Source organism: Cynocephalus volans, chromosome 6 (assembly GCF_027409185.1).
Source record: "Cynocephalus volans isolate mCynVol1 chromosome 6, mCynVol1.pri, whole genome shotgun sequence".
Classification (NCBI taxonomy): Eukaryota; Metazoa; Chordata; class Mammalia; order Dermoptera; family Cynocephalidae; genus Cynocephalus; species Cynocephalus volans.
The window spans coordinates 1,858,850-1,875,568 of record NC_084465.1 but is presented as its reverse complement, the minus strand read 5'-3'; the positions used below and the strand labels follow the sequence as shown (position 1 = coordinate 1,875,568).

Here is a 16,719-nt window from a genome sequence, read left to right as displayed (position 1 = left end):
TGTGCTTTTTGCTGTGTGGCTTGTCCTGCTCCAACTAGCTCAAGGAAAAACAATATATAACAGTTGTTCTAAACAAGGGAAAATTTTGCCCCCCACCCCTGAGACTTCTGGCATTGTCTGGAGACTTTTAATGGTCACAACTGGGGAGGTGCTGTGGGCAGAAGTCATGGATCTGCTAAACATCCCACAATGCACAGGATAGACCCCCACAGCAAAGAATGATCCAGGCCAAACTGTCAGTAATGGTGAGGTTGAGACCCCTGACCCTTAGGGAAGCTCAGGCTGGGGAAGGAGTACATTTTACTCATCTGTGTAGTGTTGCATTGAATGAGATAACTAACTTTCTAGATACCTTTCCTCTAATTCTTTAGGAGACCCTGGTACATCTGATAGTTTCCCCATCTATAGAGTAGGGATGATAGTTACCAAGGGGAGTTGTTTCATAAAGCTAGGCCAGTTAAGTTTTTTTTTTTTTTTTTTTGACTAGTAAGGGGGTTGCAACCCTCCGCATGGTGTCGTCTACACCACGCTCAGTCTTGCTGTCCACCCAAATGCCCTCTCCCCAATAGAAGCCAACAGTTTTTCATTTTGAAAGGGGGAAGTGTGGCTTGTAAACAGTATTTTTCCAAAATTGTCCTTCCTGTCGGGGCTTCTGCAGTGTGAACTGGTTGTGCAGGCCTAGTATCCTACTTTCCAGCTCACAAAAATCTGTCCTTATCTGCATCCTCACTTTTTGTCCTTCTGTTTGAAAGGAAAATCTTTGATAGGGGTGTTTCAGGAGGAGGAGAAGTAAATGCCTGTATTGTGTTTGCCATTTTAAATATGAAGCTTTATTTTTATTTTAGAAAACATTGAACTATATAGATTCTGATGCCCTGACTTCACCATGGGTTGAGGTAGGTGAGGGATGGTTGAGGTGTGCAGCTTGGTTGGTCTCAGCTTTCAGTGTTGTGCGGTATTGCATTCCATTTGATCTGAGATAAGGGGTGCAAAGAGTGTGCGCACTGTGAATGGTAGAGCTGGCACTGATCTTCACTGCTTTCTTGTCAGTTTTGAAGACACTACTTAGAATCCTTCTGCTAATAGTGAATGTCTGATTACAGGATGAGATCACGATTGACAGGCATACCCAAATGTTCTTGATTTGTTTATTTATAATTTTATTTTGTTTTAATGTACGTAATTAGTACAGTTATCTAATTTATACTCCTTGTCCAAATTCCCTTGAAGCCTGAATTGATTTCTTTTAAAAGACTGCTTTTGAACAGGGGTCCCTGTTTTATTTTTTTATTTTCTCATTTTATTTTAATTTTTTATTGAATCTCATAATTGATTATACATATTTTTGGGATTCAATGTTGACATACATTGGTCAAATCAATATTACTAGTATGTGTATTGTTACAAATTGTACTTATTCTTTATGCAGGGGTCCCTGTTTTAGAACTTTGTTCTCTATCCGTGCTTTCCAGTATGTAGAATTCCAGTAGTATCCATGTGTGGTTCCTGAAATGTGGCTAATGTAACTGAGGATTGAGTTTTATTTTTACGTCACCTTGCTATGCAGTAGGTCTCCAGAATTTACTCATCCTGCTTAACTGAACTTTTGTAATTCTTGACAGACATCTCCCCAACTCTCCTCTCCCCCCACCAGCCCCCTGGTTCAACTTGTTTAGATTCACCTATAACTGAGATCATATGGTATTTGTCTTTCTGTGCTGGCTTATTTCACTTAACACAGTGTTCTCCATGTTCATCCATGTTGCAAGAATGACAGGATTTCCTTTTTTAAAGGCCAAATAGTATTCCATTGTGTATACATACCACATTTTATCTGTTTATCCCTTTGACACTTAGGTTGATTCCATATCTTGTCTATTGTGAATAATACTGCAATGAACATGGGAATGCAGACTTTTTTTTTGACATAATGATTTCATTTCCTTTGGATATATATGCCCAGTAGTGGGATTTCTGGGGTGTATGGTAGTTCTGTTTTTAATTTCTTGAGGAACCTCCATACTGGTTTTTTGGTTTTTTTTGGCAGCTGGCATGGGGACCCAAACCCTTGACCTTGGTGTTATGACACCAAGGTTCTTACTGACTGAGCTAACTGGCCAGCCCCCTACTGTTTTCCATAAATACTGCATTAGTTTACACTCCACCACACCCTTGCCAGCACTCCTGCCTTCACCTTTTTTTTTTGGTAACAACCAAAAAAATGAGTTGGTATCTCATTGCGATTTTAATTTGTGTTTTCCTGATGATTAGTGAAGTTGAATTTTTTTTCACATACCTGTTGGCCATTTGTATGTCTTTTGGGAAATGTCTGTTCTGGTCCTTTGCCCATTTTTTTAATGGAATTGTTTCCTTGCTGTTGAGTTGTAGGCGTTTGCTATATTTTTTGTATGTTAACCCCTTATCAGTTGTATGACTTGCAAACACTCCCTTTCCATAGGTTATCTCTTCACTTTGATCATTGTTTCCCTTTGCTGTGATGAAGCACATTATTATTTATTTATTAACTTTTTAGGTTTCACTTAATCCCATTTGTCTATTTTTGCTTTTGTTGCCTGTACTTTTGGGGTCATATCCAAAAAATTGCTGAGGGACTGAGTGTTTTAGTTGTGCTTAATCTTAATGACTTCAGCCCTAAACAGCTGCATTTGGCTAGCAGCAGGTATTGTTCCAGGCAGCACAGTTCTGGAAAGTGCTTTTGCCACATGCAGTGCCTGCCTTCCAATGCCAAAGGATGGACACGGAGACATGAGGTACAGCAAAACGAGACTTTAATAATGGCTTTGCAAGGTCTGGGTGTCTGCGAATGGGACAGGCACACCCGAAAGGGTTAGATCAAGCAATTTATTCCCTAATATGCAAGTCCCTTCCCCCACTTCCTCATTGGCTGGGAATTATGGGGTGCACAGTCTTCCTGAATGATGCCTAAAATTTATTACCCTTGCAAGGAATTCCCTTTGTTTGTGGACAAGCCCACAAAAATGGCCTGCTAAAGCACTGTGAAGGGAGAAGCACCTGGGAATGCAGAAAACAAAAGGAGCTAGCAATTAATGACCATCTCAATAAAACACCCTCAGATGAGTCATTTCTGAAAATGAATCACTTAGATTATTATTATTATTATTATTTTTTTACAGTGGATATAGTAATGTTGGTGAGGGTGAAAGTTTTCAGAATCGAGCATTTTGGGAGCACAGGGTAGAATTTACTAGAGAAAGGCCAGGTTTATGGAGTGGGGAGGATCAAGAGTTAAGTTTTGGTTATGTTCTATTTGGGACGTCTGCTAGGCATCCAAGTGGCTGTGTCAGGCAGTCCTATGTCTGTTTGTGCCTGAAGTGCCAAGGAGAGACCTAAAGTTGGAGCTTACGTTTGGGACATGTCTTAGTCTGTTTTGTGTTGCTATAACAGAATAGCTGAGACTTTGGGTAATTTATGATGAGGTTCATTTGGTTCACAATTCTAGGGCAGCTGCAGCTGGTTGGTGGAGGACCTCAGGCCGCTTCCACTCCTGGTGGAAAATGGAAGGAGAGCAGGCACAGGCAGAACCTGCAAAGAGAAAGCAAGAGTGAAACCCACAGAACCAGGCGCTTTAATCAGTTCCTGCTAGGGTGAGCCCTCTTCTCATGGAGGCATCTGTGCCCGTGACCCGAACACTTGCCAACACTGCCACATTGGGGATAAAATTTCAACCTGAGTTTTGGAGGGGACAAACATCCGAAACATAACAGGACACGTTGCCAAATAAATGGTATTTACATAATGGGAAAGGATGAAAACACAAGTATGTAGGATGCCTTGAGCCCTCAGGTTTCCCACAGGGCTAGTATGGGGAGCAAGCTGGAGTGGAAGAACACTCAGGTCTGAGACCAGGTGGGACAGCGATCGTGAGGCCAGACAAGGAGTCATGAAATGTCTGTGGTGGGGTACCTGGTGGCTTTTATTACTGACCTTAAATAAGAGTGTTTAAAGTGTCAGGTTGGGAGCTGAAGCAGGTCTGGGGGGCTGAGTCAGAAGGTAAATATAAATGGTCATTTGTGGAAGGAGGGGAGCTAAGGGTGGGACTTTTTAAATTTAATTTTTAAAATAAAGAAAAATTATTTTTAAATACTGAGTTTGTTCACGTGTATATTTTTGTCTCTCCACCAGTTCCAAGTCTGACCACAAAAGGTGAGGTTTTTCACTCTTTACAGATGATTGGTCTCATTCACTACATTTAAATGTTCCTCATAGGATAGTCTTCGTTTAGTAAGAAAAATAGGCAACATTTGACTGTTGCTGTTAATTGATGCTGCATATTCACTACCTTAGTCCCGATGACTGTCCTATAGGGCAGATGAATCTTTCTGGGGGATTTTTCTTTTTGTAATTAAGTAATCACAGCTGGCAAGTGTGGCCCCTGCGTGTAAGCCCACGTTCTGACCGCTGTACCCACTGTCTTTCTGCAGTGTCTTGTTCCCATGCTCCCACCATCACTTGCACAAACATAGGCACATTAGTGCAAATACAGGATGAACTGTTAGGACTTACTAGAGAACATGTGCTTCTAATTGATGGCAAAGATGTCTAAATGGTGTCATCTGACACACTGAATGGTCTCTTGCTACGTATGGCCCAGAGGTGATGATGTAGATGTTGGAAATTGGAAGATTAGTCCTGAGATTTCTACCTCTGTTCTGTTAGTAAGAGTGGGTTAGCTTATTTTTTCTCCTGTGTTGTTTCTGCTGGGTATTGCAGCTGGCATTGCTGCTAAAATGCTACCTCAGATCCTTTGCAGCAACAGCTGGAGCTCAGAGTGAGAACAGCCTTGCATGTTACTTAGCCCTGTGAAGTGGAGCTGAAGGAATGCTGGTTTTCCACCTGCATTTTGGTTACTCTTGCTGTGTTGTGGCTGATGGTCTGGCTTTCAGTTCCTGGAAGACAGATGATTGTCTCATTGGCTGCCTGCCTATGAAGTTGGTTGCTGCCCTAACCGGTATGACTAATGTGCATTTATTCCTTTATGTTGCCATGTCGTAACTACCAGCGAGGAAACCTTTTATAATGGGGTGCTCATCATTTACATATTTTATATATATATATATATAATTGCCTTATATTTTATGTTGAGTGTTTCCAGGTGGAGTTGACAGACTTTACGGGGAACACCACATACCTACAGGCACATTCTGTAGTTAATATTTTGTTGCCTTTACTTTTTATTATGTATCTAACAAAGCTAATTAGACTTTTATGTGAAGTTGGAATAATTTCAAGAAAACAGTAATCATATAGTTTTATCTCCCTGACTTGTAATTTTTTAAGATTCTGGGAATAAAACTATTTAGGAAAAATACGTTTTGATATTTTAAATGCCAAATCTTACAGTATGTTCTTTTTCTGATTTCTTAACTTTTTAATATCTAGAATCTTTTTACATTTATTTAAGGTTATACATTCCTTTCTAGATTTTATGTTAGTCTGTCTGTCCAGTTGATATGTTGTTCATGTATGTCTAAATATATCCTGATTTCCTTTGATTTATTTTTTGACCCAAGGGTCTTCTTAAAGACAAGTGTTTTAAGTTGCCACAGTTGTTTCTTTGTGGCTTTGTGATACTGTTTCTATTTTTATTCCATTGTTTTTTAAGTGTTCCAAAACTTTGTTTTAAGTGTGTGTATGTGCTTGATAAGAACATGTTTTTTCTAATTGTTGGTTCCAAGGCTCTATTTTAGGGCCATTAAATCGAGTTTGTTAAATGTGCTTGCATCTTATAGGATTACTAATTTTCTGTCTGTTTAATGATAAAATGGTGGATGTATTTTTTTTTTAAGTTATTTAAAAATCTTTTGGTGAAATGTATACAACATAAAATTTACCATCTTAATCCATTTTTCAGTGCAGGTCAGTGGCATTAAGTTCATTCCCATTATTGTGCAACCATCACCGCCGTCCAGAACTTTTTCATCATCCCAAATCTAAACTGTACACACATTAAACAACAACTCCCCCCAACCCTCAGCCCCAGCCCCTGGCAGTCGGGATGCATCCTTTTTATCTTGTAATTCTGTCTTTGCTTTTGACTTTTTTGAGTCTCTGTTATGTTCAGAATTCCATTATTTTCTCCTTGTGAAGTAATTCCTCTTGATAGTGCCGGGTGTCCTTCCTGAGAGTGATTGTGCTGCGTGAGCATCCTCAGTGTTTTGCATTGTGCACCTTTCCTGTCCCATGAGGTTGAGGCTTTTTCTTTTTGTTGTTTGAAAGTACCAGCTTTTAAGAAAATTCACTTTATTTATTTATTTATTTATTTATTTATTTATTTTTGCTTTTTTTGTGACCGGCACTCAGCCAGTGAGTGCACCGGCCATTCCTATATAGGATCCGAACCCGCTGCAGGAGCGTCGCCGCACTCCCAGCGCCGCACTCTCCGGAGTGCGCCACGGGCTCGGCCCAAAAAATTCACTTTTAGAATGTCTTTAATTTTTATTTACAGTTATTGTGTTTCTTGAAGTATTTGGGTTAAATGAGCTAAATTTTGTGTAGAACTTAGAATTGTGCCTGGCTATAAGTGTTTGGTAAATTAAAAAAAATTTCATATTTTATGCTTCTTCAGAATTCCCTAGCTCCCTTGGTGCCCCCCCTTCTGTTGTGAAGGTTATGTTGTTTTTTTCTACTAGTGCTTATCCTTACATTGATTGATTGATTGATTGATTCAGCATGTGGGCTCTACCTCTTGCCTCCCAAAATAATGGTTTGTACGTGGCTCTACATGCCTCCTAGATAACGAACGGGACCTTAGAATAAGTTGACCTTGTTCTTTGTTTTATTGCTTCTGGAGTGTTAGTAGCCAATTTTGATATCACCTCTCTGTTTTCTCCTTGATCTTGGCTTTCTGGTTTTCTTTAGATTTATTAGATCACAAACACCCTTTAGCCCTATTTAATGTGTTATTAAATTCCAGTGGCTGTGTGAATAATGTTGTTGTTACCCTTTTGGGTCATTAGCAGACCAGCAGATTGACACACAAATGTTTCCATTCCTTTTACTTATCTTGATTCTTTTATTCATACTTTATTATGTTCCCTTTGTAGTTATTTCACATTTTTGCACTCATCCTGGATGCTTTCCTTGTATTTAGAATTTGATTGGGATCTCATCTTTGCAGAGATGGTGTTTTCTGTGGGACTCTTTCTGATTTGGGTTGTAGAGATCCTTACTTCTGGGTTAGTGTTTGAAGGTAGTGAGTAAGATTTCTTCTGCATGTTGGAGGCTTTTAGGGCTCCGTGTTCTCAGGAGTACCTCTCTCTTCCTCTTCCCTGCAGTTCAGGGGGAAGAGTTTTTCTTGTTCCCCCTTCTTGGAATGATAGCCCTTTGAGGAGCAACTATTTATGTAGAGATGTTAGTGGTAACTGCTGGTTTTCCTGTGCCTGAAAAGCAGTTCTTGGCTCAAAAATCCCAAATCCTGCTCCATCAATGCACAGACTTCATCTCATGCTTGCTTGTAATTCCCTGGTTGTTTCTGGAACCTGAGGCCTTTCTCTCGTTCCTGGGATCTGAGTTGTCTCCTTAAATTTGCTATATTTTATCTAACATTTCTAGGTTTTTGTGGTAAGAGGGGGTTCTCTGTTAGAATATCTTGGGATATTTTTGAGTTATTTCTTTCTTTGAATCTCTGGACTGTTAACAGCAAATTTCGTCAGTGTAAGCTTCTATATAGAGTTTCTCCATAAACGTTTAATGAGGTTGCACTGGCAAATGTGTACACACACCCACATGCTGAGTCATGTTGTAAAAAATAGATTTTTTTTTTGCTCCCTAAAGTTGGAAAGTAGAAATAGAATAAAACTGTACATCTTTTTTATTTTTTTGGTAGCTGGTCAGTACAGTGATAGAACCCTGGACCTTGGTGTTATCAGCACCACACTCTAACCAGCCAAGCCCTATCTTGTTTTAAGAACTGAAATAACTCATAGTTGAGGCACTATTTAATCTTGACATTGTTCGGTATCAACAGCATGGTCTTAGGAGATTTTTGATTTTATGTATTCATTTACAATCAATATTTCTTTTGGAATTATCCGAAACTATGGTTCTGAGAAGGCAGTTGAAAGCCTGGCTTTAGTTTTGGGCAAAGTTGCTTGATAGAATAACTTGCTTTATTAGATAAAGTTACTTTGCACTCTTGCATGGAGTAGACTTGTTTTATGCAGTTTCTTGATCATTGGTTTTATTAAACGATTTAGCCAGTAAATTGGTTAGGAAGTTTCACATCTTAAAGAAGCAGCATATGTGTAGTTTCTTTTTGTTTTGGGGGCCAGAGGCTGCATCCCCTATTAGGTGGTGAAAGCAGACTGGATTTTCACTGTACTGCCCTGTGAAGTAACAAGAGAACAAAGTAACCCATAGGCAAAGCACATCTCTGCTGCTTAACTTGTATAACTGGCATAGTCTGTAGTGCTGATGTCTAGTTAGTATTGACAACAGGGCAGTACTGTATTTGTTTGGTAGATGGCTGGATGGGAGTGGGAAGCAGAGAGGGTAAAGTTACTCTAACAGCTCTGTAGTTAGAGACGTTTCCTTTTTCTGTCCCCGGAGATATGTGGGCGGGCTTTGGTTCCTTAGTGAGAGTGACAGAACAGTGTGTGTAAGGATGTCTTTCTGTTGTCCCCATGTGAAGTTTCTTGAGGGCAGGGACAGTGTTTGTACTCGGAACCCCCGTCTTGACCCGTGCCTGGCACAGGGATGCACTGGAGGAAGGAGGTAACAGAAGTTCACTGGTCTTACTTAGCCTGTGTCTGGGAAAACAAGACATTCACAGTGAGCCTGTCAGCTAGCAGTCAGGTGGCCACCGAGTCTCTGCCCCAGTGTCACCTGTTGGTTTTATTTAGTTTAGGCTATTATTAGGTTATTTCCAGAGCTTTTTCCCTATATCTAGAATGGTCTTAGGGCATGAGTCTTGGAACCAATTCCCAGACCAGGTCCTGGCCTGACGGGCTAGTGGTCAGCTTAACAGAAGTTCTCTGTAGGCCGGTAGGTGCTGAGGTGACACACCTTCTCCCACTGCTGCCTGGTTCCTATCTAAATGACCTACCCAACCTTGGCAATCTTGTTATTGACCACAGATTTTTAATTGCAGGACTTGTCCCAACAATCTATTAAAACATGGTGGATTACTATGAAGTTCTAGGTCTGCAGAGACATGCTTCACCTGAGGATATTAAAAAAGCGTAAGTAATTTTATTTCTGAAATAGTATGTCCGCGTAGTTGTGCATTGGTACTTGGGTAGCATAACTTTTTCTATTGACTATTAAAATGGCTTTTAATGTGTTATAACAGTCTTTGAATGCCACGTAGTTAACAGATGAGCATTTGCAGTCTCAGACTTAGGCTTAGCCCTCCACTTGTCAGTTACTTCATTTACTTGATTACTTTGCCTTGTGACAGTGGATTCTGTATTTGCTTGAAGTAGATCAAGAATCTGCTGAGGACGTGAAATAATCCCAAAGATCTTCTTGCTTTTACACTGGACTTTGACGTGGAGTTGACTTGGCACTCTTATGTGCCACTTTTCAAGGTGGGCCCAGAGTGTAGCATCCTAACTTCTGTGGTGTGAGTGCTGGACCCCAGCCTCTACCGCTAGAGTCCATTCTGATCCACATGAAAGACTGAGAACTTCACCACCACTCTGTTGTACCTGCATCTTTGTGACCAGGACTGCCTGGCCGATGTGAGAGGGGCAAGTCCCAGGTCATAGATGGCTGTCCATGTATAATCTGGATCTGTTTAACTTATTTAGGCATTTAACTATGAGCATAGAGTACACAGCATAAGAGTCATTAAATTTTATAGATTTTTAGCATAGCTAGAGAGGAATAAGTCGGGAATAATTGGAACCCACTTTTTTTTTTTATTGTTAATACATAACAAAGTCTATGCTGCTAGACTTAGGGGGTCTGCAGATGTAAATAAAGATTTTTTTTTTGAACCAAATAGTTTATTTTAAACCACAAAGTTAGGGTGACTGCTGGGTTGGGTAGACATGAAGTAGCCCACAGGTTATTTCTGTTCAAGCCTCAGCCAGAGACCAGGTCAGAGCAGCCCACGCCACAGTGACAAGCGCTGGTACTGTTCCCAGTGGGGTATGTTCCTGCCACTGTGTGCATGAGCCTGTGGTGCTTCAGGCCCCACACTTTTCTCACAAATAACGGTTCACAGCCAGTTAATACTTGGTAGACTGTAGAACAGAGACAGCTGGGAATACTCTACTGTTCTTGAATCAACTAATGAATAAACATAGTGTGCACATGGTACTTCTTACCTGATAGAATTACATACCTTCATTATGCTAGAGGTAATTAGAGGAGGATTAGTTTTAATCTGTGAGAGCATACAGGTTGATCAGTAGTGTCTCCAGCATGACATTGAAGTATGAATTTAGAAAAGGCTATTTAAAAAGCAATGAGATTTTCTTTTTAAGTGCACAGTTGCATAAATACTGATTTTTAAAAAATGAGCAAAATGATAGCCAAGGGATGCATATTATTAGAACAGTCCATTGTGGAGACGCTTGGCTTTCTTGTGTGTGCTGACAACTTTTATTAGAGCACTAATGGTGTGGCCACCCCCTAACTCCCCACCTCTCCTGAGACACTCAGATCTTAACCTGTGTTTGAGGGCCATGGGCTTTCCCTTGGTGCCGAAGTGCATGCGTGCATGTCAAACGGGGCTGAAGGTCAGCATTATAACTTGTTTGCTATTTACACTTACTGTGTTAAAATTTGTATTATGCCTTGATTTTTAAAGTCTTTAGTAGTGTATGAGCTGGGGGCATGTACAATGATTGTTGTCCTGGATTTTTACACTAGATGTTTGCTGCTAGTGCAGACTAAATGTTCTTTCTCTCTAGTCTTTTATGTATAGGTATGTCATTTGTTATTGAGGATTTGTAGCACTTTTAGAGGGTTTGATCTACTGCATGTTTAAGTCCCCAGTGATATAAAAATAAATTACTTTTAGGTATTCTAAATTCCAGCTTTAATCAGATTTTATGAAGTTAAGCCAAGGTTTTTGTTTAAAATATCATAGGTTAAGTTGAACCCCAATAGCCTTACAGTAATAACTTGCAATGTGTCAGAAGGACTTTGTTTTTATTCTAGTCTGAGATTTTCAGGGGCACACTGCCTTCCCCTTTTAAATACCACTCTTCTTTAAAATAACTGCTTATGTTTGCTAATTAAACTCCAGGATTATTTTTTTGTATTTAAAAAGAATGCAATTGTTACTGTAATTGGGACCCTGGAACAGACTATACCTTAGTCGTGGAATCTTTGCAAAAGTCAGTGTTCTAACTCTGTTTAGATATTGAATTCAGAACACAGGTGGCTATTTGAAAGATACCGAGATCTTGGTCTGTGCTGTGGCAGATGGCTCAGATTTTGCCACACCAATCTGCAAAGTAAATGGTCTGGCTGAGGAAACGTGGTCCTGGGGGACAGCATATACAAGGATAAGGATGGTTCTGTTGGGTCCTTTATTGCTCAGTGGCCAGAGCCTTTTCCTTCCTGTACTTTCTGGATTTGCTTAGCCTAACCACCACGAGTCTGTTTTATGGAAACTTTGTCCTGGAACATTTGAACATTTCCTGTCTCTGGAGTTTGGTTTGTATTCTGCTGTCTGGGTTTTAGAACTCGTTTATTTCATTTTTGGGGGAAGGCAGGTTTTACAATTAACAAGTGGTAGTAATTGCACCAGGTGGCAGCTCTGAAGCCATTTTCTTGCTTTATTACGTTAGTTTCAAAAGCCCAGTTGATTTCCAGACTTTGGATGTGATCAGTACCTTTACTTTTTTCAAGGTACCGGAAGCTGGCACTGAAGTGGCACCCAGATAAAAATCCTGAGAATAAAGAAGAAGCAGAGAGGAAATTCAAGCAAGTTGCCGAGGCATATGAGGTGTTATCAGATGGTGAGTAGCTGGCCTTGGGTTGGGTTCTGAGGCGTGTGTCAGCACAGGGTGGGATGAGGATCCTCTGCAGGCTAGCCGAGTATGGATACAAGTGATTCATTTTGTTCCCGGTGGATTTGGGGGCTGGGGAGAAAGTTTGCCGTTTTTATTGTGAAGATAAATTGATAAACTGCTTCTAGCAGTTTCTGGTAGGATAGCTGTTTTAAAACTACCTGATACCCTGGGTTTGAGGAACCGAGGGAGAGATCAGTCACAGGACTTTGTTCTGGTCACTGTGTGGGTGGTAGTGGTGGTGATCCCTGTTGTTGTTGTCCTGTCGTATCATTCTGATCTCTCATCCCCATTGCACCCTTAAACAATGCTTTGCTAATGGAGTGAGTTTTTCTGCTTTAAAGAACTTCTTAGTTCAGGAAAGAAGGAATTGAACATGTAGCTCAGATCTAGACTTCAAAATTCTGGCATGTTTTCCCCACCCTAGGACTAGAGCATCGGTGTTGACCATTTCTAAAAACCAGACACATTTGGCCTGGTTTCATGGATAGGTGAAAGGTCAGCTGTAGCTAGGGGAAGCCAGCTGTTTCATGGTATAGAGAAAGACTGTGTACGGTGCTCAGGGTAGGGAATCAGTGTCAGAGAACTGGAAAACTACTGCCAGTGCCCTGGTTTACTTCTGTGCCGGATGACCTGGGGTGAGCAAAGGCAGAGTCCCCTGGGCAGTGGATGCTTGCTCGAAGTGTCTCTGCAAATGGTCAGATGATAGGTCACTTTTTAAAAAAATCGTTTATATAGGAGGAACCCAATGTAACTGTCACCCAGCTTCAACAGTTATAACACATGAACAACCTTGTTTTCTCTATTAACAGTGTGCCTTCTCCTCCTACCTTTGTTTTTAAGGAAATCTCAGACATCTTATTTCACAAGTAACTTTTGTTACTTTTGAAAACAGAAAATGCTGATACTTGAAATGTTTTTGAAATGTAGCATCAGCTGTTGGTGGGTTTGGGAGGGACTGGTACTGAGAACTGCAGGCCTCAGTGTCACTGTCCTGTTGATTGGTCCTTGCTTGTGTGCTGGTTCAGTATTCCCAGATTTGTGGATTTTATGTACCAGTAAAATGAGAAAAATTGAGGACTAAATGGAAATGTCATATTTGACAGAACCTTTAAACTATTATAAAATCTGTTCTGCTTTTTGAGGAAGATTGTATGTTTCATGTACTCTTAAGCAGCCTCCAGTCCCAGCTGGAGTTATCTTCAGCTACCCTACAGTTATGGTTCCTACTAGGGCTGTGGTTACCTAAAACTGGTTGTAAGTGGTTTGCTTCTAAGCCTGTTTTCCCATTTTGTGGAACATAGGTGGTGGTGTGTCAAAAGTCCCTGTGCATCTAAACAAGGCTACATTGTTGTTCTTTTTATTCTAGAGTGTAAATAGAGTAAGACTATCAGTGGACGCCATTCTGTTGTCATCAAGCCTTGCATTCAGCTGACTCTTGACCAGGGCAACTGAGCTTGAAGGGTTTAGGGTTGGCTCCTTTTCTGGTTTCTAGCACATCTCCTTTCTGCTCCCATCTAGGCCCTGTCCTGTTTCTTTTTATGCCACAGACCTTATCCTCTAATTGGACCTTATTGTTTGTAAGAAGGTTTATACTTCTAGGGGTAGAATAATTTTGTATTTGGTAATGTGATTTTAATGTAGGATACATGGGTTCTGTGGGCAGTGGAATGAAAGAATTGATCTACCGGAATAAATATTTTTAGAATTTTATAACTTCTAAAAATTTGTAATGTTTAAAAATTTTTCTGAATTGTTTTTCAGGAGAGAGGAACATAAGGTTTCCCCTCATGCCCTCTTTTCAAGTAAGGGCAGCCTAAGATTAAATTGCAAAAATTGATTTAATTTAATATTAATTTAATTTAACTAAGATTTAATTATGAAAAGTTGAAAATTCGTTTATAGTTTGGGAAATACCTTATCTATTGAATTTTGAGGGGTTGAAAATAAGTTGGCCTTATTGACCCCCCCCTTTTTTTAAATTTATAGCTAAAAAGCGGGACATCTATGACAGATATGGCAAAGAAGGATTAAATGGTGGAGGAGGAGGTATGTAAATGAGTTTTCTATTTGAAGACAAAAGGTTTTGACAAGACAGTTGAATTTTTTTTCTGAATTTTAAATTACTGAGTCTCCTGGCCAGTCTATATGTGATGGTAAATATAGATGCAGCCTAGAAAGTGGGCTGAATTGGGGAGAAGAAGGAGAAATTGATAGCTTTGAAAAAAATATCTTTTGTGAGACTAGAAAGTACATGTTGATATGGTTTTATAGATAAGAAATAATTTGTAACTTTATTATATTATGATATTTTGAGCATATACCCTTAGATCAGTACCTGGTTATTATATCAAAGTATCTTTAGGGTTTAAAGAGGAGATTCTACTGAAAAGCTAAAATAACATTTGTTATGAAAAGTTTTGTGTGGATTGGCCATCTGGCCAGCGTCGTCATGGGCATTTGGAAGTTACTGCTCTGAACACCCCCTCACCCTCCCTCCCCCACGTTGTAACTTCGGCTGCAACAGTAGGAAAGTTGTCTAAGTGCATGTTTATACTCTTGGTTTTCATAAAACCTTCATAACAAGTAATAAAGTAGTGCATACTGTATATGCTGTTTATAGATTTAGAAATGGCAAAAAGTGATAAGGGATTGCTGCTCTGACATTCAGTGTCTTTGAAGTCTGAGCACTTGTCATCAGCTCACACACAGATAGTTTCAGTCAATACAGGGCTCTTATGTTGAATTTTAGAGAACCCTAGGTTTTTTAGGTTATCATTTATATAATGTTCTATAAATAAATAATTGTTTGCCTACAGAACACCAGAATGCATACACTAAAAGCTGTGCTGTGTTTGTGTAGGTGGAAGTCATTTGGACAATCCATTTGAGTTTGGCTTCACATTCCGGAACCCAGATGATATCTTCAGGGAATTTTTTGGTGGAAGAGACCCATTTGCATTCGACTTCTTTGGTAAGTTAATTGCTTGGGCCAGGGTTGATGTGTACGGTGTTTCCGTGATACAAGTGACAGCTGGTGGTTCCCTTTCTATTTATTTAAATGTATCTTGTCATTAAACTTTGTTTAAGCAGCATAGGAACTGTAAAACCTTTCTCCTTTTTCTTTTTGAAGATGTTTTTGAATTTACAGCATGAATACTAAAATAATAAAGGTGTTAATATATTCACTGTGTATGACCCTTTTTAACTTCCTTTTGCTCTTAGATGAGACAGTGTTGAGGTGCTGGGGTCTTGGAAATGCCATTTCCTGTTGAACACCAGTTTCTGTACGAATTTGCCATGTAATGTTCCTGTTAAAATCGTTAAGCATCAGAGCTTTTGTTCAGAAGATATTTGATCTGTAAACTTGCTTTTTCTTTTTCTAATTGTGATGTGTTGTGACGGTTGGACTCAGAATTTGTGAGAAGGACGGACGCCTAGAGCCAGGGAGCAGAAGTATTCTGGACGAGAGCAGTCTTGTGAAAGGAAGGATACAGTGGGGGTCTAGCCAATGTTTGATTGTAGGGAAGATGGGTTTTCTCATCAGCTGCATCTCTTAGTTCTGACGTCTGATCCTAGGTTTTCACATATGTCGCAGACATAGGCCGAGTGTCAGGTGCTCCTGTTAGCTGTCTGCTTCCTTTGGATTCTGTTTGATGTGCAGGGTGACTCAACATGTCAGGTCAGGATTCTACCTGTGCTGCTGTGGCCATTTTTGTCTTTTGGCTCATTGAGGGGGAAACAAACACTTCTGTGTTTACCTCCTTCGTTTCCTGGAGCATAGTTGAAGAGACTCAGCGCCACCTGCAGCCCCCCCAGGAGGGAAGAACGAACAACATCTGTGTCTACAAGTGATGCAGGAGAGACAAGTGGAACCTATAGACATAAAGAGGAGTAATTTGTTACCGTATCTGGTAGGTGTTGGGCCTTTTACATGATGCAGTCCTTGAGTTTATTTCACATGGGCATCATAGGTACTTTTCTTCTTTATTGTGGCATGGCCTGACTTTGAGTATCTTCCTGAGGGAGGGAAGGATAGTTACTGCATATGAACATTTTCATGACCAATGAAGCTGGGGGGTGGGGGGACTGTGTGATCTTTTCATAGCCGAGGACTTGTTCGCATTAATTACTGTTGTCATAAACATAAATATATATTGGGAAGGCTCCCTGCTATAGTATATGAACCATGTTTATATCCTTTATTATAGTCAACTCTCATATAGGCAAGAAATCTTTTTTTTTTTTCTTGGTGGCTGGCCAGTAAGGGGATCCGAGCCCTTAACCTTGGTGTTGATAACACCGAGCTTTAACCAACTGAGCTAACAGGCCGTCCCCAAACAATCTTACTCCTAAGAAAAATAAAATAATTTACTGATTGACCTTTCCTGTCTTTTAAATTGCCTTTGTATCTTATAGCCTTTAGCAAACTTTACACTTGTTTTGGTGGGGCAAGGCAGCATTAGGTTGAAAGGTTGAAACCTGTGTTCAGATCCTGTGAAGCTCCTGGTGACCAAGTGAGGAGGACCTGCTGTCCCCATGCCTTGCACTTCAGTTGTAGAGACACACACAAGATGAGGCAGGCAAGTCTGAGGCTAGGTGTCTTAAATATGCTTTATCCTACATGATTTAAAAAAAAAAAAAAAAAAAGAATTCTTTAGTGGCTGAATTATAGCCAGTGTTTGTTTTCCTTGGAGAAAAACATCTGACA

The 16,719-nt window shown here is 40.1% G+C and overlaps 1 protein-coding gene across 6 annotated transcripts in view; it reads left to right on the top strand.

The window, feature by feature from the left end:
- The window catches only part of DNAJB6 (DnaJ heat shock protein family (Hsp40) member B6), a 66,309-nt gene that overhangs the window by 9,136 nt on the left and 40,454 nt on the right, over positions 1 to 16,719 (top strand). For all 6 annotated transcript variants that reach the window (XM_063098538.1, XM_063098539.1, XM_063098543.1 and 3 more), the window contains 4 exons: positions 9,131 to 9,221; positions 11,848 to 11,957; positions 13,998 to 14,057; positions 14,872 to 14,982. In XM_063098538.1, the coding sequence (XP_062954608.1) occupies positions 9,157 to 9,221; positions 11,848 to 11,957; positions 13,998 to 14,057; positions 14,872 to 14,982 (346 nt within the window). In that variant the 5' untranslated portion in view covers positions 9,131 to 9,156. Of the gene's footprint in view, positions 1 to 9,130; positions 9,222 to 11,847; positions 11,958 to 13,997; positions 14,058 to 14,871; positions 14,983 to 16,719 lie in introns of those variants that run through there.